This window comes from Merops nubicus, unplaced genomic scaffold (genome assembly GCF_000691845.1).
Source record: "Merops nubicus isolate BGI_N331 unplaced genomic scaffold, ASM69184v1 scaffold12757, whole genome shotgun sequence".
NCBI classification, from domain to species: domain Eukaryota; kingdom Metazoa; phylum Chordata; class Aves; order Coraciiformes; family Meropidae; genus Merops; species Merops nubicus.
This window is the reverse complement of record NW_008618419.1, coordinates 67748-92606: the sequence shown is the minus strand read 5'-3', so window position 1 is coordinate 92606 and position 24859 is coordinate 67748. Positions and strand designations below refer to the sequence as shown.

Here is a 24859-nt window from a genome sequence, read left to right as displayed (position 1 = left end):
ACCTGCTGTCATGTTGGATTTACAGAACTTGAAGACTTCTGGTAATAAACAAGCTTACAATGTTTTGATAACTATTGTTGTCTTTTGTAAGGAATGTCTTCCAGAGTTCAAACCACCAGTGGAATACATCTTCAAAAGCCTTTTATAAATATGTAGTCTGTTAATATTCAGGATGAGTTTAAATACCACCTACCAGTACAATTTAACTTACTGCGTTTTCTTTTCATTTGCAGAGATTAAGGTAACAAGATAGGTCTCACAGTCAGTATTGTGTTTTCCTCTTTATCTTAACTTTCAGAGGTCTCATGTCTGGAAGGAACTTCATTATCCCATCTGATACTGTGAATCTTTATGTGGTTACTTAGGTCTGTCTTTGCATATTTGGGTTTCCCAGCAATCAGTGTTTCCCTGACTTCTTGACAAATAAGTGTCCCTTTACGTTTAATTTTGTTGATGAGGTGACACAATTTTAGGTGTCAATTATACCTCCTATGTCAGCCCACACCTCTCTGAAGTATCTTCATGGGAGACCACGCGTAGGCAGTCACACCAGCCTTCCCTCCAGATACAGAAGGTAGTTTCATTTATGCAGGGGTCCCCCAGAGGACTCTGCACAGCTGAGCTTTCTGAGGACATGTCTTTAATTACTGCCTCTTCTGGTAAGGCTGCTTGCACTCCTTCACAAGCAACACTGCTGGCTGGGCTTGCACTATCAGACTCCTAAGCAGTCTCATCCCATGGCAGGATGAGACCTGCATGTGGAAAATGACAGTTGAAGTACTTGGCAGCCCATGTTTTTGTTCCTTGTGGGTCTTGACATCCTGAGTGTGAGGTAGGGCTGGATGGGGTTAGGTGTCTCCTTTGAAGTGGTCTATGCAATTCTGGCTTATTCTACCTGCAAGGATTTTTGTTAAGCCAAGCCCACGGAACTTCTGGAAATTTTATGGTGTGTTCTTTGTTTCATGAGAAGAATAATCAGGAAAAACATAAAAGAATTAATCAGAAGGGAAACCACCATGCAGTATATGGTGACTGTGGACGTGGTATAGGAAATAAAAGAGAAAATTACTATCTTCCTACAATTTAAGTTCCTTATCAAGGTGGATTAAATGTGGGCTAATAATGGGAAAATGCTATTTTGGGAAAAAATAGGACAAAGAAACTAATATAATTGGAACGGTAAGGAAGAACAAAAGAAAAAAATCCCTACAAAATTACAAAATTTTATTTTGTCACATTTGAAATGAAACATATCAATTTTCCATTTCTAAATCACATTTCAAGACCAAATTCAGTAGAAGGTAAAGCAAAATGTTTATCTGTTATTTGAGTAAAATATTACTTCAACTCCTTGTGACACGCTTTCCTTTTTTTTCATTTGGCCAAGCAAAATGAGTTTTTCCCCTTTGTTATGTGTATGATTTACTAGTTGAACTGAGAAAATAATTATTTCTCACATTTTTCCTCTCACTGAGTTCCGGGCATAGGACTAGATGCAGGGTACGGGAAAGTGAATTGTTTGGGAAAGAAAATAGGAGAGTTTTATCCTCAAATTAAATAGCATTTGTTTTGTGTGCCTGATCAGGGATATAACAGTTTTGGTCCTATGAGTTTTCAGATGGATTATGGGTGAGATTGAAATAATATGTTACTAAGCTTTAGGATGTAATAGCTTGTCTAAAAATAGGATTGGATTATTAAGATTAATGTAATCTTTGCTGCTTTTGTTATTATTTAGAATGCAAGGCATTCAATCTTCAGTGTTAGAATTGATATTTTCATATCCATTTTGAAGGAATGCTAATGAAATGTTCAAAGGATAATTAAAGTATCTGTTAAAATCCAGCACACAATTTTAAAAGTGAATAAAATCGTACAAGGGAAATTTTCTGTCTCAATTATTATGTGTGCTTAGTTGAAACCTACGTGAATTTCAGCTGGCTGGTTTTTCACGTTCAGCTCACTGAACGCCCTGAGGACTTCATGACACATTTTATTTACTCTGATCATCAGCATCCCTGTTGCACAAGCTTGTTTTCTGACAGTTCCAAAAGGGAATTATAATTGTTTACCCTTGAGCATGACGGTAATATAGTATGACTGAAAACAAAAATGTATCATTTGTTGAGTGATTTGTACTTCATAAAATGGCATTTTTTTTCCTTTGGTGTTATTTTTTAGCTTCTGTGAATTTCTTAAGCCCTAGACAGAGCTTTGAATCTTATTGATCATGTCGCCAGCATTCACTGAAGAAAAATACCAGTTACTGACATCAGTTACAATCATGTAGTTTTCAGTGATACAAGAGAACTTATCTTTACAGTTAGGAAGTCTCATCAGTTTTTGTGTGTGTGTACATAACATGGGGTGCTGGGTTTGTGTGTTTCATAACCTTGTAGTTTCTGAAAACCAAACTTAGTGTGTTGGAATTAAATGTTTAGAGTTTTCACAGTAACTCCTATGTATTTCAAATCTGACACCAAAATTTTAGTGGTACATGATTCTCATGAATCCTTAGAGAACAGCCTTGTCTCCATTCCTGCAATAAAGCAGCTTTCTAGCTTGAGTTCAGCTGGGTAGTGAAATAAGCAATTAACACTCTTAGCTATAGTCAAGCCTTGCGCTTGCATGCTTGTCCCCCACAAATGTCAAATAGGTCCCATATTGGTGTAGAATGTGTGATGAACAACTACTCGTTTACACACTAAGCCCCATAAATTGGGCAAGTTGCAAGATAAACTGCTCATGTTATTGTCAAAACCCCTACGAACTGTGTGAATAATGCTGAACTGGCAGACGGGAGGGACTGCAGCTTCTGGAACTTCTTGATAAGATGGGTGCCTTTCAAGGTTGCTAAGAACCATTTGGTTACAACAGCCTGTTCTTGCAAAAGCAATGGACACTGTGCATATTCTCAGAACAAAGGTAAAAAGTTCAACCCTGAGGAAGACTTGGAGCCTTCATCCTGAAGGCCCTGGCCCTTGGCCACCAGGAAGCAACGCGCAGGCACGAGTGAGTGGACTCTTATGATAATGAGTTTCCAGAAATAACGATAATGTTCCCACCTATTCTTGTGAAACCTAATGAATATGCATGATTTTACCCCATATAATCCTCATTGTCTGCTCCCTCAGTGTGCAAGGTTGGAGGAGCAATCCCCCTTGCACCTGTCGCCGTAACCCATAATAAAGATACCTGCTTTATAGCTCTCCAAGACTTATACAGTTTGTTTCCGCACGTCAGTAGTATAGTTTGAAATGAGCTTTAAAACAGCCTTGATGGCAAGTCACGCAGCTAAGTACAATATTCATTTATTAGAACCCTCAAAATCATGCTTTGGGGAAGATGAAGGAGGGAACCGTTTTAGCAGAACTTTGGATAGGATGAAGGCATTGTGCTTCAGTCAAGGCCTGGTAGCATTGAGAGTAAAGACTTGTCTGACTGCCTCAGGTTGGTCGTGTGCATGTGAAGCACAAGGCAGCAGACACACAAGTGGAAATAGCATTTTATCCATCTTTAATGCCTTTAATACACCTGTACCTGACTGAATGTGCCATCACTGTCTTTCAGAAATATCGACAGTATATGTCTGGACTTCTCACTCCTCCTTATGGCGTTATGGAAACTGGCTCCAACAATGACAGTAAGTATGAGAAAACAGACTTCAGATGTTGGAAAAAAAGAAGAAAAGGAAATATGAAAGTCCTCTGGTTTTGGATGTTGGAATTTTAATGTTAAATTCAATTCAGTGTAACAACTGTATTAATACTATATATGGTAGGAAATATGTGGAACTTGCCTAACTGCATTTCCAACTGTATACAAGTGTACACAGAGCTTTACACAAATCTGTATTATGAGCCAGGCCTGTTGACTGAAACATAACTTTATAACATCATGTAACATGGTTATAGGTGCTATCTGAATTTCATGGAGCATGGACATGGGTCCTGCTGGTAAAATAAATCTAACAAACTGACTTTTTAGTTAGGATGGGCTCCACAACTTGCTTGGAACCCCAGATAATGCTTGGGCAGGCAGCCTGCAGTAAACATGCTGCAGTCTGACCTTAGTTACATAGCTAAGTAAGTTTGGAATCTCAGCCTCATGAGAATGTGTCACACTTCGGGATAGTTCTGGAGGCATGAATCCAAGGGCAGCCTTTGGAACTCATCACTTCTGTAAAACAAGGTATTTTATTTAGCTGCCAGAGGATTATTTAGATGCAAACCAGGACAATATCTGATGGCTAGCAATTGCATCTGCAAATTTTGTGTCATATGGTGTGTGCTTAATATGTTCTATTTGTGAAACAATAGCACAATAACAATGCTAGTTTCTGTGAACTCAAGTGTCACATTTGACTTCCAGGTACTAAACCACAGATAATGATAAATAAAAAAAATAAGTAATTTCTGTATGCATACTTCAAATATTGTGAGCAAGTAGTATGTTTACCAAACTGTTTGTAGCAGTTACACAAGTTAACTTTTGTCTTTTTTGTGTTTACAAGATGAAACTTTTTTCTGAGTAAATTAGTTTTGCTCTTAAAAAATCATAGATTAATGTGTATATTATCAAAGCATTGAACCCTCCAATTCCCTATACTATCAATAAATATCACACCGTTATTTAAAGATTGTACAGTATGTGTTTATTTTCTGTATTCTTTTTCTAGGAATGCCAGATAAGGACAGTATGTCAAGCAGTGCTCTTTGCCAAGTTTCTAAAAATTGTAATAAGGTAAATCACAGCTAGTTTTGCCTTTGTTTCTTGATCCGGGGGGAAGAGAGGAGGAATTTGTTAATGAAAAATGCAAAAGTACAGCATTAAATTGAAACGAACCAGGTGCAAATGCAAAGCATGTGGTTGATGCATGTGAGTACAGTATACAAATTACAAGGATGCTTTAGATATTTGATCATATAACTGGAGAAAGCAATTGGTTCAGGATCAGCATTTCTAGAAGGTGCACTGCTGCCGAAGTTTGTTACACTCTGTTGCTCTATCTTTGTTGGAAGGGTGCTGAGGGTAAAGAAGAGGAGCAGCACTGTGACAAGACCAGTGTATAGCCAATGGATCATAAAATTCATAATTAAATCCTATCTTAAAGCTTAGTTGAGTCTTAAGTGGTGCATAGGCATTGCTCTGGACCTGTGGTCAGGGTGAATTTTCTCCTGTGTTCAGAGAGCAGCTTTATCTCCCAGTTTCCCTTTGTGAGATAGCTGTGTGCCTTCAGTCTTACCAGGTGAGGACCCACGTGAAAGAACTCATGAGTATTTCTATGCTGGATTTAAAGTAATTATAATAGTGGCAAGGAATAGTATCAGCCATTGCTCTAAAGACTAATAACTTTTAAGATTTTTTTATGGCAGAAGTTGAAAAGTTATAGTAATAAGCAGCCTTCTTTCTGGAAATAGGGAGTTTAATTGTATGCATTTGTGTGATGTCTTTAAAAGGTTAAAGGTATTTTTCTTACAAAAAAACCCCAACCTCTTGACAGCAGATAAAGACAATGAATACTTTAACATGTTTCCTTAATGCAAAAATAACTACTTCCACTTCTCTGTGTCTGTCTGTCTTGCTTCCTCAAGGTTACTGACCTTTCTTAGTTGTCACATTCAGCCTTTATTAAATGTATAAATAACAGTATGCAGTTACTTTGTCTAGAATTTTATTCACTAATGTTATACCACTTCCTGACACAGCCTTATCCTGTAGGAAAATAAACATTTTTCCATACACTCAGTCATAATTCTTAGGTATTTAGATAGCACCTTTCATTCTGTAAGCATTTTACAGTTACAATTTACATCTCAGTGCTTCTCGAAGGTGTTGGCATTTCAATGCTACACTTGGAGTTAAGTGAGATCAGGGGTCTTGCTTCACCTCTCAATGAAAGGACCATCCAAATTGAAAGATGTTGTATTTTCTAAAGCAGATAGAAGTAACAGAAATAACAAGGTAAACCCATCCTTCTTTCCTAGAGGATGTTGTCTCCCCATTAATGGTCAGTGATGCTCAGCTAAGCCATCTTTCTTCCTCTCACTGTACACATTTTTGTGGAGAGAAGCTGAGAGAGTAAATATGTGACAGATGCTTGTCACCTTGTTTTATCCTGAAGGAGCTCAAACATTCCCATGACAAATACGGCAGAAGAACATACACAGCATAAAAATGGTTCATGAATCCTAGTTCTGAGTTTCTGACATATGGCTTCATTTCTCTTTAACTATGTCAAGTGAAAGGTAAATGCAGTGGACATAAATAGCTGAGTATTTTGTTTACTGCATGGAAACTTCATTCCCACGTTTTTAAACTGTACAACTGTTACAGTGCTTACACAACACATTGATCTGCATGCCCAGCAGTCAGTTTTGAATGATCCGGAAGGTACTGGAATTGCAGGGCCAAGTTCCCAGAATAGTTGCCAGATCTTTGAAACACAAAATAACAGGGTACCAGAAAACAGACCGGTGTTTGTAGATTCTGTATCTTTTGCTTATTTTAGGGTGATATATGACTGTCAAAATGGTTACTGCATCAGGGTAAGGAGTTCATCCAGGGAAGGGGAAGTGTTTGCAGGACATCTTTAGACTGCTTTCTGTCTTTAGATTGTCAGAATGATGCCTATGGGCCTGGCAGAAAAAGCAGCTCAGAGAGGCCTGCAGGCTACTCTATAATGTCTAGAAAAAAAGGACTAGGTGAGGAACCTTCTGAGATTCAGAGAAAGTTCCTCAAAATCTTTCATATGGTAAGAAAACCTTATACTCTTAGACAGAAGGAAGTAACATAAAAACTTCAATAGTTCTGATCATAATGATTGATTTATTTTGAGGTATGTATTGTTTTAATTTTCCAGGGAAGTTTATAACTGTAGATAATTTGCTTCGAATTATATATAATATATTCCACTCTGGAAATGTGAAATGCATGTTTTTATCTTTTAGCCTGTACTGAGTCTTTTGCAAGCACTGTAATAGATGATTTTCCATATTTGCTAATTATTTGAGTTTCATCTTCATTGCTTAATTTTTTTCTTCTGTCACATCTATTAGTTTTTTGATGAGTAACATAGGATTATTCTGTTAATATGTGCCTTGAAATTTTCTCACCATAAGGAGATGTTTGGTTTTCCTAGTTCATTAAAATCTATAAAAAAATCTATTTGGAGCAAGCAGCGAAGAGATTTTTTTTTTTTTATCTAGCACAAATTCATTTGCATTTAGGGTTGCATTATTGCACATCATTTATGCAATATAGCAGTTAAATTGAGCATAAAATACTGAGACAGAGTATGCTACTGTCCTCAGTTATGTTTTGGGGAATGGAAACAAACTAAATTTAACACTGTCTTACATAAGGGAAAATAACACAGCTTCGGTCTTTTTAACTAGTCAGTATACTATCTGTAGACATCTTTCTAGCTCTAGTTTTTGAGAATTCTCATGGGTACAGTTGGATATAGCTGGATCTGTGTGATGAATATAACTCTAAAGCCAAAATGACAAAATCAATAATAATTTCAATTACATTTTTGGAAAAGATACAGAAGAGTACTTAGAACGCAGGGGAGGTCAGGTTGCAGCCTGCAGACAGAATAGGTAGTGGCTCTGTTTCCATATATTACCAGCAGAGCTGGCAGCAGGGTTTCATGGTACCTCCCACTACAAGATCCTGTTCTTGCAATTGAGATGCTTTTTCGCTGTTTACGCTGAATTTGCCATGCTGAGAGTATGCTTCTGGCTGATTTTTGAATTGAAATGGATCAAACCTGTCTGACATTGTGTTCGGGAGAAAATACACAGCCCATGCTAAATAAGTTTTCTGAGTGATACACTAGCAGCCCTCCCCTTTGGACTAGGAGCTCGACATCTGGGGCTTGTTCTGGCAGTAAGGAGTGCCGTTCATGACCCTCTGCCAAACGAAGGGGGGTGTTGGGCCGTGAGAGCTCCCAGCGGAAGGGGGCCGGCTGAAGGCTCCTTGGGGTTGAACGGCCGGCTGGCACACGCAGGCCGCGCCCGTGGCGAGGGCAGCGTCCCCGCCTGCTTCCTCGTTGCTCCTGGGCTGCTCGGGCTTCCCTGGGTCGGTCCTTAGTGGCGTGAGTCTTCTCACAAACATTCTTTCTAGGTGCTAGGGCGACATTTTTATTGCTATAAAGCCAGACGCTGAATGAGAACCACATTTGTCCCTCTGCTTTTACACCCGTTACTGGTGCCTAATTAAGAAATGAGTAAAGAAATAGCCCATTCTTCTCTGGAGATGTGAGATGTATGATGGTTTTAAAGAAGAGGGCATTGCAGAAATGAGTTGCAGAGACAGAGGAATGAATGTGGGTGAGAACAGAGGACAAATCCATCAAAAGCATGAATCTCTACTCTTCTGCAGAGCATCATACTGAACGCTTTTTTATGCCATCTGTAAATGTCTTAAAATCCTTTGCAAATTGTGGATGCCTAAGAAACCATACGAACAATCCACAGAAATAATAGAAATCTGTGATTAATAACAGTTACACTGTGTGTTCAAGGAGTTGAATAATAGCCCAAAAGTCCTAACCCTGCTAGTAATCCAAGCTGAAGTTTTATATTGCATCCTGTACTGGGATCTCCGTATTATGGCTTGCTAAAAGAACCTCCACGTCCTCAAGAAACTACACAAAAAAAAAAAAAAAAAAAAAAAAAATCTACTTGAAAGGAAGGCAGGAAAATGAAGTGCTCAGAAGAAGATAATTTAATTTCAAGAATGGAGGCTTATTATCAAGTCCTCTTATCTGTGTTTATTATGGTATGGGCTTGAATTCTTTGTGTTTATTACAGTACAGACTTTGATTATCTGATCACATTTATTTTGTCTGTGACACACTCAGTTGAAATATCTCACCTCAAAAACCATGCTAGCTCTATTTTTGTACAACTTAATCTCTATGGCTGTTTAAAACCTACATAAATTGTTGCCTTCTTCACTGAAAGCATATATCTGGAGAGGAGAGGAGGAAATTGCTTCTTCATCTCCCTTGTGCTGAGGGAACCATGCTGAACTCAGACTATAGAAGCAGATTAAATTGTGCAGATTCTTTTTGGTGAAGTATATGTCTTCTTTCTGAAATCTCTCTTCTGTTTATTTCTGTTATGTTCCTTACATTGTCTTCGGAATTCTGTTGTGCTGAAGAGTTACAGGAGCTCCCTCTAGTGCACGAAGTAATATTCGAAAAACACATGTGATCCTTACAAGCTGAAGTGTCGTCCTCCTTATGTTTTTTATGTAATGACTCCAAATCCTCTAGTCTGGAAGCTTACTGGAACTGATTCACTTGAGGATACTTTGTATGGCAAAGCTCCTATATGATGTGCTGAAATACTCCTCTGTAAATCACCTTTTCATCCACCTTCTTCCCTAGTTAAGTTGATGTGACAAAATGTAGATTCCTTTAGTGAATTTTCAGTCAGGCTTGTTGAGCCTTACTGAGCCTTATAAGGTGCCATGCTGGTTTCTGTGTATTTAAATAATTGGAGTGATTATGAAAACATGATCTACTATTTTAGAAACTCTAAATGCATTTAATAAAATGATATCAAAAAGGTCTTCTGTTTGAAAGAGAAGAACATAATCTAAGTGTTAATCCTCAAAACACAGCAATTTTCAATGTTGCCAGGCAAATGAATATTCACTTATGTCAAGCACTTATGTATAGCTCTGGGCATTTGAAAATATACTGTTTGTAAAGATGACATTATGATTCACTAGATGCAGCCTTATACAAGACACCAGTAATAATCATGTTCATTCACCATATTAGCTACTCTAGCAATAAACACAATAATTTGACTTCTGATTTCCCTGTATTTCGATTTGCTTCTCCCAGATGACTGAGAAGAAAGCTTATCTTTTAACATATTTAATAGATTGTCAAATGTGGAATTTGACAGAACATTAGCAGAATGCTGAAGGAAACGTTTCACATGCTTATGAAATTGTGAGCCTATAAGAAAGAATAAAGAGAGAAGGAAAGCAGGCAGTGTTATAGCAAGGTGCAGTGACAAGGTCTTTGTCTGGAAGTGGTAACTTCTCCAACACTCACATGAAAACTGTGTTACAGCAGAGCTGATTTTCAATGTGGATGGCTTATATAACTGTCCAGTGATAGGCATGGATGAATTCCTAGCCCCCCTTGGGCTCTGTTCCAGAGTCAGTTCTCCTATATAGTATTAGCATAGGGTTAAAAAAATAATTCCCTTTCATTCTCTGTCTCTAAAGTATTTGCATAAAAGCACTATTTGCAAATATTTCTAAATAATGTTTTCTTGTAGTCCTAACTGTACCAATTACTTTTAGGGGCTACTCTGCTATTTTGGCATCAATTTTACATATATGAAAGTAATTTGCTTAGAGTTCTGCTCAAGTTCTTTATTTTGCTCTAAGAGGAAGTGCTCGGGGTTCAATCATTATCACAGCCTATAACAATTTGGCTAGTGCAGAGGCTGTGCACCACAGCAATGAGTCACATGGTGACAGCATATGGCAGGAGAGATAACAAAGTCAGGAGTGTGAGATGAGTAGGAGTCTGTGAAAAGTACTTTTTTCATATGTTAGTAATGAACTTCATAATGAAAAATGTGAAGGTCTTCATATGTCATCAGAGCTCTTTAATGTAAACAAAATTGTTAGTAGGTTTGCTGGCTTATGTGAGTAGGCTTCGTGTAAAATAAGCTGTTGCAGATCCACCAGGGAAAGTTTTGGTACATCACTATCTCCAGTTCCGGCCACATGGAGACAATACACAGCTGTAGGCTCACCTTCCAAATGCCAGATATCTTTCATGCCTCAAAGAAAAGCTTACACTGCCCCATCTGATGTTATCCATTTCAAATACCCAATAAACTGTGAAATATCAATGACCCATGATTTCATTTTGTACCCTGAATTCTGGAGACCCTAATGGCAGTTTCTGCTGGGAAGTTTCTCCTGCTGTATCTAACCATATAATTAAGCTCCAATCTGACCAACATAGAACCAGCCAGAGTAGTCCCAATATGAAACCTGCAAATGCAATTAGTGATTCTCATTTGATCTATGACTGTACAGGAATGAATAGTATGGTGGAGAAAAAAGAAGAGAATCCTTGGTCTGGATTGCTGTATATTTACCAGTGTGCACATCAAAATAACTTAGTTTCTCTTCAGTGCATACTTGATCCAGTTCAAGGATCACTGGTCATTGGAGGCCTTCAATGAATTTGGAAGACAGTGAGATTGGTAAGAGATGGAGGCAAGACTTCTCTTGGTTGATGAATTATACTTTTTACAGAAATGGGCATAATTTTTCAAGCTACTGATGCTAAAGGAATATTCTTGTTCGAAATTTTACTCTCATTTTCTAAGATCAATAACAACAGAGGATTAAATATAAGTAGGTATATTTCAGTTTTAGAGTATAAACAAATTGCCACATTTATCTTGGGAGAAGATAAATAATAGTAAAAATAATGAGTAGTGTCCAGTAGCACAGCACAGTTGAATTGTCAGCACCTGAAGACAGAACCTCCCTTCCCTGTCAACTGCTGCAAAGTATTCCAGAAGCAACCACTGGCCTGTGCTCAGGAATGGAAACTCGAGCTTGGAAAAAATGTACTATCTGTGTCCTTCTTTAAGTGCTGCAGTGACTTTCTAAGTCATTGTGAAACTATCTGCAAGATCCAAATCAAGGTAGTGTGGGTTTTATCATGAGGGAGGAGTGAAAAGGTGAAGAATGAGTGGTATGGTGGAGAAAGAGAAACCTGACCCGTTACCACTGAGTCAATGTTAGAGCTAAACTATATGACATTTTAGTTTCATGACTTTTACATCAGAGTATTAATACATATGATCTCCACTGTATTTGTCTGAATGAAGAATTCCCTCAAGTAGTTATCATTGTTAGTTTGGTGCTCTCCACTACTTAGGCTTTTGAAAAATGTTTGTGTCAGCCTTTACTGCAGTTTATGCATATCCTAGAGCCTTGCAGCTCATGTTCGTGCCAAGTGCTGTGATGGTAAGGTGAGGTGGAGGTCGCTGCTACAAGGAACTTGCAGTCACAGAAAAGATATAGTCACTGTCAGACAGAAAGATGCTGAATGTTGCCAGGTGTGGGATTCATAGATGTTCATATGAATGAGTTTTCTTACAGGATCTTAGTGTGATCCGTCCTTGGTGTGATAACCCTAAGAGACACTGGGAATGGAAGGAAGAAGTTCAGAAATAAATAGAGAAATTAAAAATTCAGTGATTATATATTTCTTTGTTAATCTTGTAATTTAAAGGGGATCTAACTCACACTATTGGCCTTCCTCAGACCAGCAGAGTAAGCAAGAACGAGCCTCCTCCCTGACTAACCTTCTACCCACAAAAAGATTACAGATGTGCTTGGGGTAGCATGGGAAAGGCAATTTGGCTGAAGAGATGTTTTCCCTTTGTGACTCTTCTTGCCTAGCTGAATGAGTGTTGCTGTCATAGTTTAGATAATTAAAATAAATAATGGGAAAATAACAGTAATTCCTAGAAAGTGCTAGAATTTGTAGAATACTCGATATCTTGAAGTAGATATGGGGCCTTCTTTCAATGGGAGCATCACTTTCAGTTCCAGTTGTCTGGCGCTGGCAAGGGTAGTCTCATATGTACTGTGGAGTCACATTCGATGACTCTGCTCTGTGGCTGTGTCTTCTGTGTGATTCTGTCCCAAAACATAAAGAGCGTGCATATTTGCTCCATTTATCTCTTGCACTTGAAAGGTAGAAAAAGTGGGTAATTATGCAAAGAAGAAAAAAAGATAGTCTTTTTCAAGGTTCATGTCTTCAGACAAGTCAAGCCTATAAAAGTAACACATTTGGCACTTGTATTTGAAACAGCAAAATTATTTTTTTTTACTATTGTAATTCTTTTCTCAAGTTGGGCAGAAAAATTGGATCAGAGAACTTCAAATCTGATTCCTTCTAGTCACTCATATCATCTCTCACACAGCATTTTGGCTGTCTGTCCTATAATGCACACTGGAAATGGGTATTCCGTAAAGTCAGTTGTAGCTGTGAGTCAGTAAGAAGTAATCAGTGTGTCTGATCTGATAATTTAGCAGCATCTACTTTTATCTGTGTACAGATGACAAAAATTGGAGAGGTTAATAAGTGGGGAAAGGCTGTCTAGTGATTTTGTTCTTTTTGTGTTAGCTAGTGAAGAACCAGAGCTCCATTGTGCTGGCTCCATGCAAAAAGCACCACCACTAAAACACACGTTTGGTTTGTGGTGCCCATTTACAGCCATTCTGAGATAGAGCTGCTGAAGCAAAAATGTCAGATATCTACAACAGAGCTGAAACTGTAATTGGGACTTTTATTTCCAGTGATGGTTAAGGAGCAAGTGCTGTTCAGGTATTAAAAAATTTATAATTTTTGACTTTTCATTATTTATTCTTTTTGTAAATTTCCTTCTGGAAGTAATCTTGGCACAAGTTTGTGAACATGTTTGTGAGTATCTTTGTGGGCTTTATTATTATTGATGCATCTGTCTTAAAATTAAAGACTAAAATAACTAAAGCTAGCGAGGAAAGTACAAACTTTTACAAAGTACTCATAGCTGAGTTGACTAGTAGAGAAATGAAAGGAATACATAATTTAGGTTCCAAAATAAAAATGGAAAAAAAAAATCTTACTTTCAATACTACTACCAATACCAAAACACTGCTTCTAATTAGTGTTACTCAGCCACACTTGTTTTTGTCTTCGGAAATGAAGTTACATAAACAATTTGTATAATCACCTTAGATATAAACTGGATGGAGAAAGAGCCAGTAGATTAACAGGAAAGAATTACGATTAATTCTTTGTAAAACTCCTAGTACTGCTTTGTCCATCCTCATTTTTCAACATAGCTGACTTCAAATGCGTGGATCTGCGGGGACTAAAGAAACATCTTCTCTCATGCTACTCTTTCCTTGTAGCCGTTTACACAGTGGCTCTGATGGTTAATTTAAATGTGAACCCATTTTCTTACCCAGCCCATCTTAAAGCCACTTGAGGGCCAGCAGTGACATCAGGAGCAGAGGTAGGAGAGGGTGTCTGTGCAATAGGAAAATGGGGGAGGCATCAGCTCCCAGAACAGAGCACACTTGCACCCGGGGAGAACCGTGAGGCTGTGGCTTCCAGTGACCTGCATCAGGACTGTAGGGTACCTGTCCTCCTCCATGTCCCACTCTGACATCCCTTCTTTTTACATCCAGCTATGCATGCCCTCCTCCATCACACTAACACTCCTACTTACTTGGTGGTAAGGGAGCAGAAACACATAAATATAATAATTTAATGTTTTGCTGGTTTGGATTAAAATTAGCTTCCTGGTCAGGGCCAACACAAGCAAAAGGACAGAGCGTGGGTGCAGGATTCAAGGAGGGGATGAACCACAGCAGTACCGTTTCAGGCTGCTGTGAGCTATCTGCAGCCTTATGCACACAAAGTACCGCCAGGTCTGTCACCTACAAACCGAGACTCTCTCCTTCCCCAAACCTGGCATTTCTGCAAGGCCACATCAGCTGCAGGGGATTCAGAGGGACAACTGGCAAGAGATCATTTTCTCAGACCAGCTTGGAGCTCTGTTGCAATTCACTGCTAAATCACAAATGGATCTCTCTGATTTCAGTCTCCTGTGTTTACATACAGATACATATGATGTATTCCTGTTGGAGCTGTAATACAGATCCAGGCAAATGCTTGTTCCCCTTTCCCTCCTTCCTCTTGAGTTTTCTTAATTGTGGTCAGAGACTGTCTAGATTAGGGATTTTCAGTTTGTGGTCTGCAGGCTGCCAAGTTCTGGAAGCTATTCCAAATGAGTCTGGGAAATGAACCTAAGAAAAGTGTATTGTGACTCTGCACAAGGTGCCTCATCTTAGCTGGCAAAACTGTAGGGATGCACAAGATAAAGGAGCCTAAAACCCCCCTCCCCTTTTGTTTCTCCCAATTTAGTTCACACTCTGCTGAGTGTCAGCATTAACTGCTGCAGATTCCAGGGCAATGTTGGAAAAACCTGTGTTGGCAAATCTGTAACAGTAAGTTTTCTGGGAATCCTTATGCTGTGAATGTGTAGCCACTGTTAAACTAGGAAGGACAAGAAAACCAGGAGGTTGCCTTGCTAGAGCTCCTCAGTGCTACTCAGTTTGTTCGATTTCTTCAGTCCTGCAGTCAGTGTTCCTTTTGTGTTTTCTTAGGCTTTTTTGTTATGAGGTTTGGGATAGGGAACCTGCATTGCTGCCTAGAAATGGCTGTGTGACCTTGTGGCAATACAAATACAGGACAATCTGCAATAATATTGGACTTCACTGTACCAGTAATTCCTCTGGAGAATTTCTGGTACACCTACCTTTCCCTAAGACACTCTCCTAGACAGACACTGTCATGGAAAAGCTGAAGATTCCTAAATTATTGTAGAAATGATTTTTTTTTTTTTAAACACAAGTTGGCTGAGAATCTTCTATGTACATTCAGTATTTCTGAGCAAGCTGCTTTAGATTACAGTTATTAAACTTCTCTGGAACAGCAAATGTTTTCACACTGTGATTTGCTTAACATAGTACAACAGTCTTTATCCTTTATACAGCCCACAAAGAGTCACTAAGGAGTCAGTTAAGCCAAAGAAGGTTTTGAGATTATGTTTAAAAAGGAGGTGAGTGGTCGACATATAGCAGGGACAGAATTTCAGCTGGACGAAGCAATATTTTTAGCAACGATGTGAAAGTCGATGCCACCATTGAAGAGAAATACGAGAAGGTGGATAAATTACAAAGTACGTACAATAGATCCCTTTCCATTTCACAAGGACAGGGCTGGTTCTGTGATATTCCTAAAAGCCAGACATCACAGAATTTACACAGCTTGGGCTACATACTGAGAGAGGTAAGAAGAGGTCATCTCTTTCAGAAACATACTCTGGTGAATTGGGATGTAAAGAGATGGATGTGGTTAGCTAGGGAAAATGTCAGGTGGAGTAATTTCACCCCCCTGTGTCAGACTTTGGTTAATTATTGCAGTGTTCTGTGCACGTTTGTGGAACCCATTTTTTCTCAATTTGCAATAAAGGTTCATTTTGCATCAGGAAGAGCTCAGAGTATGTTTAGAAATGTCTGTCTCTCACTACTTACCAGGGAAGATAACTGAAGAGCTGAAATTCAAAACAATAAGAAGTGAACAGGCCCAGTTTAATTGGTAGCAAGTTGGGCAGCTGCAAGCTCTGTAGCAGGTTAGGAGGGAAGGAGCAAATTTGCAAATACGAAGTTTTTACTATTTTCCAATGCTAATTATATTTTGTTCAGATTTGCATTATTGCTAGTATACATTACTACTATTTTTCTTTAGCTGTTTTCTTGGGGAATACCTACTGTTCACATTGATGCACATTAACTCAATGCTTGTTTTTTTTTTTTTTACTGATTATGCCCATTGCATTATGGAATTCATTTGAAAAACGGAGCATATAAATATCTGCTGTTCAGATCTAATGATTTGATTCCAGATGATTTTGTATGTTTTTAGTCAATACTGCCACTAAAGTATCCGAAGAACACCACATAACTGATTAACTAATGCAGCAGTTATGAATTTAATTTCACACTAGTTAAGTGTGAGATCACAATTGCATTTTACTGTAAAAGGAAAGCCTTTACCCTTCATAGCAAGTATGTCCCCTCTGAATTTATACTGTTGGATTTTGCCCATTACTGAATTAGATGATGGTGTACCTTTATAGCAGGAGAAGGTAGTGAAGTTGACAGGTTGTTCTCAGAAAATGCATGTTGTCCCTTATGACCATCTCCCTTCTGGTTTGGTTAGATCTGTCTGGTCATGAAAGTTCATTGTGTTTAGCAGAGCTGTGGCAGTGACAACACATCCCAGTCAGGGACAGGAGCTGTATCTTGCATCAGAAGAACTAGAAAGAAGGACGTGACCGTAACAAGGCTACAATCCAATTCTGAAAACCACCCAACAGATAAGCTGCGCAGTCTGAGAGACTTGGATGAGACAGGATAGGTAGCAGGTTCAGCACATCAGCACACTCCACTTCAACAAGCTTTTTGTAGACACCATGGGAAATAGAAGTTTTAAGGAAGACAAGAAGGTTGTATTGTGGATATTTGCAAAGAACACAATACTTGTCTTTTCCCCTGATATGCAAATACGTAAATTAAACAGAAGTGCTTGAATGTTTTTTATGTTTATGACAGAAGACTTAAAGCTGTTGAAGTAAAGAAATACTTGGCTGAAATAATATTAATGGGTTATTTTAAATGTGTTCTGGTTTAGCCGTCAGTGTGGGATTTCTTTCCTCTGTTTACTTTCATGTAACACAGAAAAAAAAATTTACCTTTTTTAGGAAATATATTCTGTGGCAAATTGGCAAACATCAATATAGATCATTAAAAATCTCCTTCTGTGAAGTAGGATAACAGAAGGTGTTGCACTGGGTATTGTCAGATTATTCCTTCTCAGTTTTTTAGAAAAAAAATATTGTTTCTCAAAAGGATGACAGGAAGAAGAAGGAGTAGATAGGGCAGCTGGAATCTGAGGCAGATGTGCTGCACGCCTTCAGTGTTTCTTCATTGCATGTACATTCATGCAATACACTGTCCTGAACTTGGAGAATATGGAACATGGAATAAACAGAAAAGACACAAAATGGGTTTAAATTAACTTCTTTTCCCAACTTGCTAGAGGGTTTACCTTGTTTGCTGACCTCCCAAGGGAATTCAGGAGGTAACCTGCAATGCCCTCTATCCCTCTCTCATAACTTTTCCTTTCTGTTTTAAAAATCATTATAAAATACTCAGAATGAATTTGTAGGCACTACACTTCCAGGATTTCAGTTGCAGCATTTGGTAGTTTTTTTCAGTTGCTCATTCTTGTTGTCACATGTCAGAGATGTGAGTTGTCCCCATGTTACAGATGGAGAAGTTGAAAGACTCAGAGCTGGAATGACTAGCTGGGGTAACATAATATATAAACCACTGTCGCCCAGGGAGACAGTGGTGCTTCTGCCTCGCTCAGGTGTCATTTTGACTACTCTGAAGTCAAGAGTTTTATAATGGATTTTAGTAGGTTCCAGATTTCACCCCCTAATTCATGCTCCATTCAGTTATTTGGACTCATATGTGGCATAAAACCACTTAATCTAACATTTCACCACCTAGTCCTCAGATGGCAGTTCTGGCATCTGGGTGTAATCAAAGTATAGTGAAGACCCTCTGTGTGCAGAAGTTATAAAGATACCTAGAAACAATCGAAATAAATCCTCCAGAAGCTCATTAATCTTTAACTTCCCTTCAGTTTGCCTTCTGAATAGTTGCTGTGTACGTGTAGCATGGATTAGAGGCAAGTCTTAAACCCAGTAACCTTACTGCCTAGTATTTCTTGTACTTGTTCATCTTCATCGCTCTTGCTTGTTTCTTAAGAAGTAAATAAGTTCAGGTAAACATACTATTAAAGCCATGGATGCTAAGAAACCAGTAATTCTCATGAAAGACAATTAAAAAAAAAAATTTCAAAAATGCTTTACTCTTTTGTAGATTAAAAAAATGCAGCAGCAGAGAAGCCCATGACAACACTGGCTTGAAATTCCTTGTGACAACTGTAGTCACACCTCTGTCAGAATATCAAGAATGCTCGCAGCAGAGTTAACATTTTCTGACATTTTATTCAATGCATGCAGTGTAGTTATAGCAGCTGTTTCATTGTAGCAGGCAAGTAAAAAAATGACAGGAAAATAAGACATCATTAGCCATGTTCTGAGGGGTTTTGTGCAGTGGTCATAGTCTGTTTCAATATTCTTTTTCCCTTTGACATTCACAGTGAAGTATCATTTTTGGTAATGGCTGAATCATTTTGTGTTAAAAGGATGGACATTTACAGTTTTTCAAAGAAACATTGTAGCAGTGTTAATAATGCAATTTCAATTTAATTTTATAAAATAAATTTGCCACACTGATTGTATTTGAGAATTTAAAGGGATGCATTTTCCTCTTTATGCTATGAATATATGTAGTTTAGTAAAGAAAAGCAATGTTAGAATGTATTTTAAAATATAGTTCAGTCTTCACATTATGTTGCATTAAAAGAATATAGATTTTTAAAACAGTCATCATTACTATCATTACAATCATCATGAATATTTTGATAGTAGCCCTTTTGTTGACAATGTTCAAAGCATTTTACAGTGGTAGAAATTACTAGTATTCGTCTCTCCAAAAGGGGAAAATGAAACACAGTGTGATTACGTGATTTGTGCAAGGTCATACACTCCGAAGAAAAAGAGTAAAATTGAGCTGTCTTAACCACTGGTTCTGACAGTTTCTGGTCACCTATTTTGCTTGGTCTAGCTAGTTGGTAGTTAGTTAACTATGAGGATATTTAGATTACAGGCACAGTAGTTGTATGAAACTCAAAGGATTTTAAAAATATTATTAACTCCTGTTTCTGTGGAAGTTCTCTAATTTTGCAGACACCCTTGTCACAATGTCTTACTCCATTCATACCTTGCTCTGCTTCCCATCTTTTGCTGTTCACGGATGTTTCTTAAGAAACTGGATAGTTGTCTTTTGTGAGCATGAGTAGTTTGAAGATGCTTTGGTCATACCATTTTGCACTGCCTAGACTGGCTACAGGTCCTTTTAATACTTGCATTGCTTGGTAAACAGATGAAGAGCAGAAACAAGTGCTCTTTCTGGGTAATTTGTGCTTTGCTAATTGCAAAGTGTTGCTAAATCACCTGCAAACCTGGCATGAGGTTAGTCATTGTCAGATTTGGACTTTTCTGGCAACATAAGCAGTGGCTTAGCTCTTTGGTTGCAGTACTGTCTCATGGAGTGCTGGGGAGCTCAGGTTGGTTCTTTCAGTTGCTGTGTACATTTGTGGGGAGATAGCCAAGAGATGATGTGTCCAGCACAGTAGTGGTGATTACGTTTCTTTTTTCCACCTCTTTTGTCTTCTGAAGGATCAAGGTGAGGTCTCGCTGCAGATATGACTGTGGTCTGGGTTGGACAGAGCTCATTCCTGGTAATGTGTCCCAACCACCAGAAGCCACTTTGGCAGAGCGTGTGTGCCGAGGTTTCTTAGGGGCTGTGCACCCTGTGTGGTTGGTGAGAGGTCATGACATAGGCTGTTTTCTGGTAATAAGCGCTGTTTTAGTGTATCAGTATGTTCTGCACAGTTCTACTCCGGAGATCCAGCCAGGGTAGGCTAGCAGAGCACAGAAATTCTTACAATATTGATTACATTTTCCTTCAAATTTTGACAAAAATAATTTTCAAAGTACCTTTTTATGACAGGATCTTTGGCCAGCAACTTCTCTTATATTTTTCTGCAAGCTGCACTCACTAAGTGGATTGTTTTACCTGCAGCATCCTAGCAGTGGTTGGTGCAATCTGCATAGACACACTGTCTGAAATGCAGAGATCTAGTGCTCTGGAAGTGCACTCCCACAGCGATGGAACCGTGTGCTCAGCTTTGTCCCTGCTCTATGGTTATTCTGTAGTGCTGGAAATACTGGTTTCTGCTGGAAAAAGAGTCATCTCTGCAAAGGCTCCTTAACTTTGGAATTCTTATCTGTGCCTTTGGTCTGAAGTAGCTGAGATAGGTGACATATTTCAAAAAAAGGCAACTTTTTTGAAATGGATATACAGATTTAATAAAGAATGATAAGAAAAGAAAGGGGAGCTGTTATGTGGGAGGGCTGTGGGGGCTTCTGCTAATTGTCAACCTGTATCTTACTGACTGGCTATACTTCCACCAATATTGTGGGCATTTTTTAAAAAATGTTTTATTTCTTCTCATGTGAATCAGATAGGGCACTGGTAGGGCAGCCTTTCAGGAGATGTATGCAAGGATATTCGATTATGGCAGTCATAAATAGGCAGTCATCAGAATCCATCAGAAGTCATTTGGAAGCAGTAAGAGCTAAAGATGCTCTGCTTTCTGAAATAGGGGAATCAAACGCTATGGGCCCGACTCAAAACCCATTGAGTCATTTAGGGACTTCCCAGTGATTTCAGTGCCTTTCGGATTAGGCCCTAAATCACCAATAGCAGTAAATTCTGAGGTTGTAAAACAGACAGATCTCTCAGTGATGTGACTGTTGCTGCTGCCATCTTTTGACTTGTGTGGCTTTTGTTCTTTGTTTCTTCTGGATTCCCCTGCCAGCCAGCAGGAAATCAGATGTCACTTGCAGCTCTTTTCAGTGTCCCAGTTGGAAATAGAGGGATCAACAGCAGTGCACAGGTTTATCAGATCACCCTGGTAACTTCACATGCCATGCTTAACTCCAGCAAATACCAAAACTTGTTCTCTGTTCAGCAATGAGCTGCACTGAAGTCATGGGAAAAACATGATTCATTGGGTTTTGGTTTGTATCATCTTAGTTCTTTGCAATATACATTTCCTAAGTTAACAATTGGGAGTTGTAAGTTAGGTCACCTCCATAATTTGATTCTATAGATCCAAGTTGCTGTAGATCTAAAGCATTCATTAGTATATAAAGGCTGAGGAAAAAAAAATCTTTTTACAGCTATTTAACAAGGGGATTAGAAAAATAATTATAAGAGATTTCTTGGATTTTGTATAACAGAATCAAAGCTTTGACAAATAGAGACCTCATGTTAGGTCTCTGTTATTGCTGTTCATTGTGTTATTTACTTGTTTGCATATGGCTTGTTCAGTGATGTAAGAAGCACAGAAATAAAGACAGCCCTTGCCCTATAATTTGTAATCTAGGGCATGTTTCTCCACAGATCAGATTCATGCATAGAACTGCACACACGAATGGTCCTATTTAAATCTGTGGTATTGCTCCCATGCATAAATACTTGAATCTTCAAAGGAATGAAGGCTAAACTTGTTACTTCTCTGCTTCACCCCTGTTTTAATTTTGTGATTTTTAGTTTTGTGATTGGCTTCATGAAGGGTTTGTTTGCACGGCCCGTGTGTGAATCCAAAAATGTACAGATATGGAGTCAATGTTAATCCTGAAAGCCATTTTAGCACGGTTTCTCATGATCGCTTTCTGCTTTCCCCTACCAACATCTGCATCTTTCCCATCTCTACCCTCCAGACCCATATGCGCCTTCTCCCTTCCAGAGGTGGGTGAGCAGATCATAGTAAACTATCTGTGTGTGCACTAGTTGGAAAAGGGCATGAAGCAGCTAAAGCTCAGTATGGTACTGCTGTGTTGCTTTATCTCATACTGAAGGAAAGCTAAGAGCAGGCCACTGCTGTGGCCAGAAGATGGGTAATAATCTGTTAACTATTCTACCTGGCTTGAGCATTTGAGCTCTTCACATGATGACTTTTCCGTTATTCAGAAGTCCTAAAAAATGTGATCATCAAGTAGCTGCAGTCATACAGCTCCGTGCAACATGTGTGTGCTTTAGTTGCATTAATTCTTCAAAGATATTGGAATGTGTTTAGAATGTAAAACACTCTGCTCACTCTCTGCTATTTTATAGGGAGAGCTACTTCTTATTTTCTAAGTGCTTTCTAATCATTTCTTAGTGGGAAATGCAAGATTGTAAAGACATACAAAACGTTTATTGAGCTTCAGCCAAGTTGTGACTATTATCCTAATGTATGATCCCTTCCAGAATCCAGTTTATTCTGATGGGAAATTGTTGCTGGTACATTGTATCTTGTATTTACTAATTTATGTTACGTTTCTCTGCCTTTGAAGCATAACTTGCATTTCTATAGCAAACTTGTTCCAAGCCCTGTGGTTCCATTTGTTGTATTTCAGCTCATGGCTAGTGCAGCCAGAGTTCACTGCAGTAGCTTTGGAAGGCTGTAGCTTGGAGGAGACTCTGCTGGGCATGTCTTTTGGATGGTAATGATCTTGTTCCTTAGTAGGAGTGACTGCCTTGCTTGAGACTGGGCTTGCTGTTCTGGGAGTTGCATTACTGATCATCCCTTTAAGCACCACATTGTGGCCGAACTAATTTTAGACATGTAAAGGTGTCCTTGAAAATTGCAGAGTACCACATCGTGAGGCTAAAAGTTACTTCAGGAAAGTCCATCCCTGAGTCATATGCCACAATTCTCTGTAGCCATGTCACTCCTGACAGATACCCTACATATCCTCACAAGCCTCTTAAGATGAAGGAACCACACCTCCCTGGGAATCTATGCCAGTATTCACCATCCACACTGCTAGGAAAGCTTCAGCAATGCCTAACCTGAATTTTTCTTACACCAATTGAAACTCTTTATTTCCTGATCTCTGCATGATGGACTAGGTTGCTTCTTTTCAAAGGCCTTTTAAATCTGAAGACATTTTTATCACGCTTCTGCTAAGACTTGCTTTTTCCTTAGCTGAACAACTTTGATCATTTAAACTGGGCTTTCTGATTATTCTTGTTGCTCTCTTCTAAATTCTGTCCCGTTGGTTTAGATGCTTTTGAAGTAAAGTGGGCAGATGAGACACAGTACTTTAGCTCACTTTTTATCTAGGCTTACTAAAGCAGAACTGTATAATGTATCTAATATTTTACTACATCCCAGTAGAGTATTTGTTGCTTTCACATAAGTATGGCATTGCTTACTCCGTTCTGTTTAGTATCTATTATAAACCTTATTTCTTTTTCTGTGGAACTGCACTAGGACACTTTTTCCCTACCATGCCTTTATATAGCTGATTCTGCCTGCTTCAGTAGTCAACGTTGTCTGTGTTTGTTGCACAACAGCATCAGATTTTTTTTTTCAGACCAATGTCAAAACTGTGTCAAATTGTAGATTTATTCTTCAGTGTTTATGTAGTCCCTTCCATCGTGAAGTCTCCTGCAGAGTCAATCAGTGGACATTCTACTTTATCTCATGGTAATATTAAATATTATTAAATGTGTTATATTCTTAAGAACACTTCTCAGAACAGACCTCTGGTGTGACTGCCAGTTTGACTTTGCTTCACAATAATTGCTTTCAAAATATCCTTTTACAAGTGACTTTGCACCTATTGTGTAAGAATTTAATCTGCCCTTTGCAGAAGAGAATATTTTAGGAGACAGTGCCTATTGAAGAAAAGTCTTATTGAAGTAAAGGTTGAAAATATGTTTCTTCCCTCATCTATCAGTGTTGCTACCCAGTCATGGAAAGAAATTAGATCACTGTAGCATGATTTGTTCTTGATTAATATATGTCACATGTGACTCATCTCCCCTTTCTTTTCCAGGTGCTTACAAATGTTTTTTTTTCTAGGAAGACAAGCTGACATGTCTATAATTTTTCAGCTTCTCCCTTTCTCATGTTTCTGTACTCTGCTGCCTTCTTTCGTCCCCAAGAGTTGTCAGAGATGGTTGCTGATGGTTCCAAGATGGCTGCAGCCCTCTTTAAGTTTCTTCAAGCTCTTGAAGTTTCCTGCATAAAATTCTACAAACCCAGACATTCTGAAAATAGCTAACTTATGTAGTATTTTCTCATCTATTCTTTACTTTTCAGGCTGAGATTTTACTTGTGTCACTCTACTACTTAGGATATTAGCCATCTCTCTGCCACTGATCTTTCTAATGCTTGCTGATACTAAAAGTAAATAAACTGCTTCTGGCCTTCTTGAATTAACTGCCAATGGATTTGCCTGTGTTGAACAGTAGATCAACACTTTTTTTCATTGCTTTAATACTAACATATTGTGGAATATTTTTTGTACCTCTTGGCATTTCTTGGTAGATCTGTCTCATTTTATGTCTTTCCTTTTCTAATGCTGTCCTTTGTTATTAATTTTTTTTTAATACTTGCCTTTTGTAAACTCCCTTCTTTCTCCTTCCTATACAATTCCTTCTTGTATTTCAGTGAAGAGCTCTTTATTTTGTTGAG

At 38.5% G+C, this 24859-nt stretch overlaps 1 protein-coding gene across 4 annotated transcripts in view; it reads left to right on the top strand.

Moving 5' to 3' along the window:
* Positions 1 to 3567: 3567 nt before the first annotated feature.
* The window catches only part of RAPGEF4 (Rap guanine nucleotide exchange factor (GEF) 4), a 77518-nt gene continuing 56226 nt past the window's right edge, over positions 3568 to 24859 (top strand). Inside the window, exons 1-3 of one of the 4 annotated variants that reach the window (XM_008943449.1) lie at positions 3568 to 3643; positions 4679 to 4696; positions 5921 to 5922. In XM_008943449.1, the coding sequence (XP_008941697.1) occupies positions 3586 to 3643; positions 4679 to 4696; positions 5921 to 5922 (78 nt within the window). In that variant the 5' untranslated portion in view covers positions 3568 to 3585. Of the gene's footprint in view, positions 3644 to 4678; positions 4744 to 5920; positions 5923 to 24859 lie in introns of all 4 variants that reach the window. The other 3 variants (XM_008943451.1, XM_008943450.1, XM_008943448.1) reach the window with 3 other exon arrangements.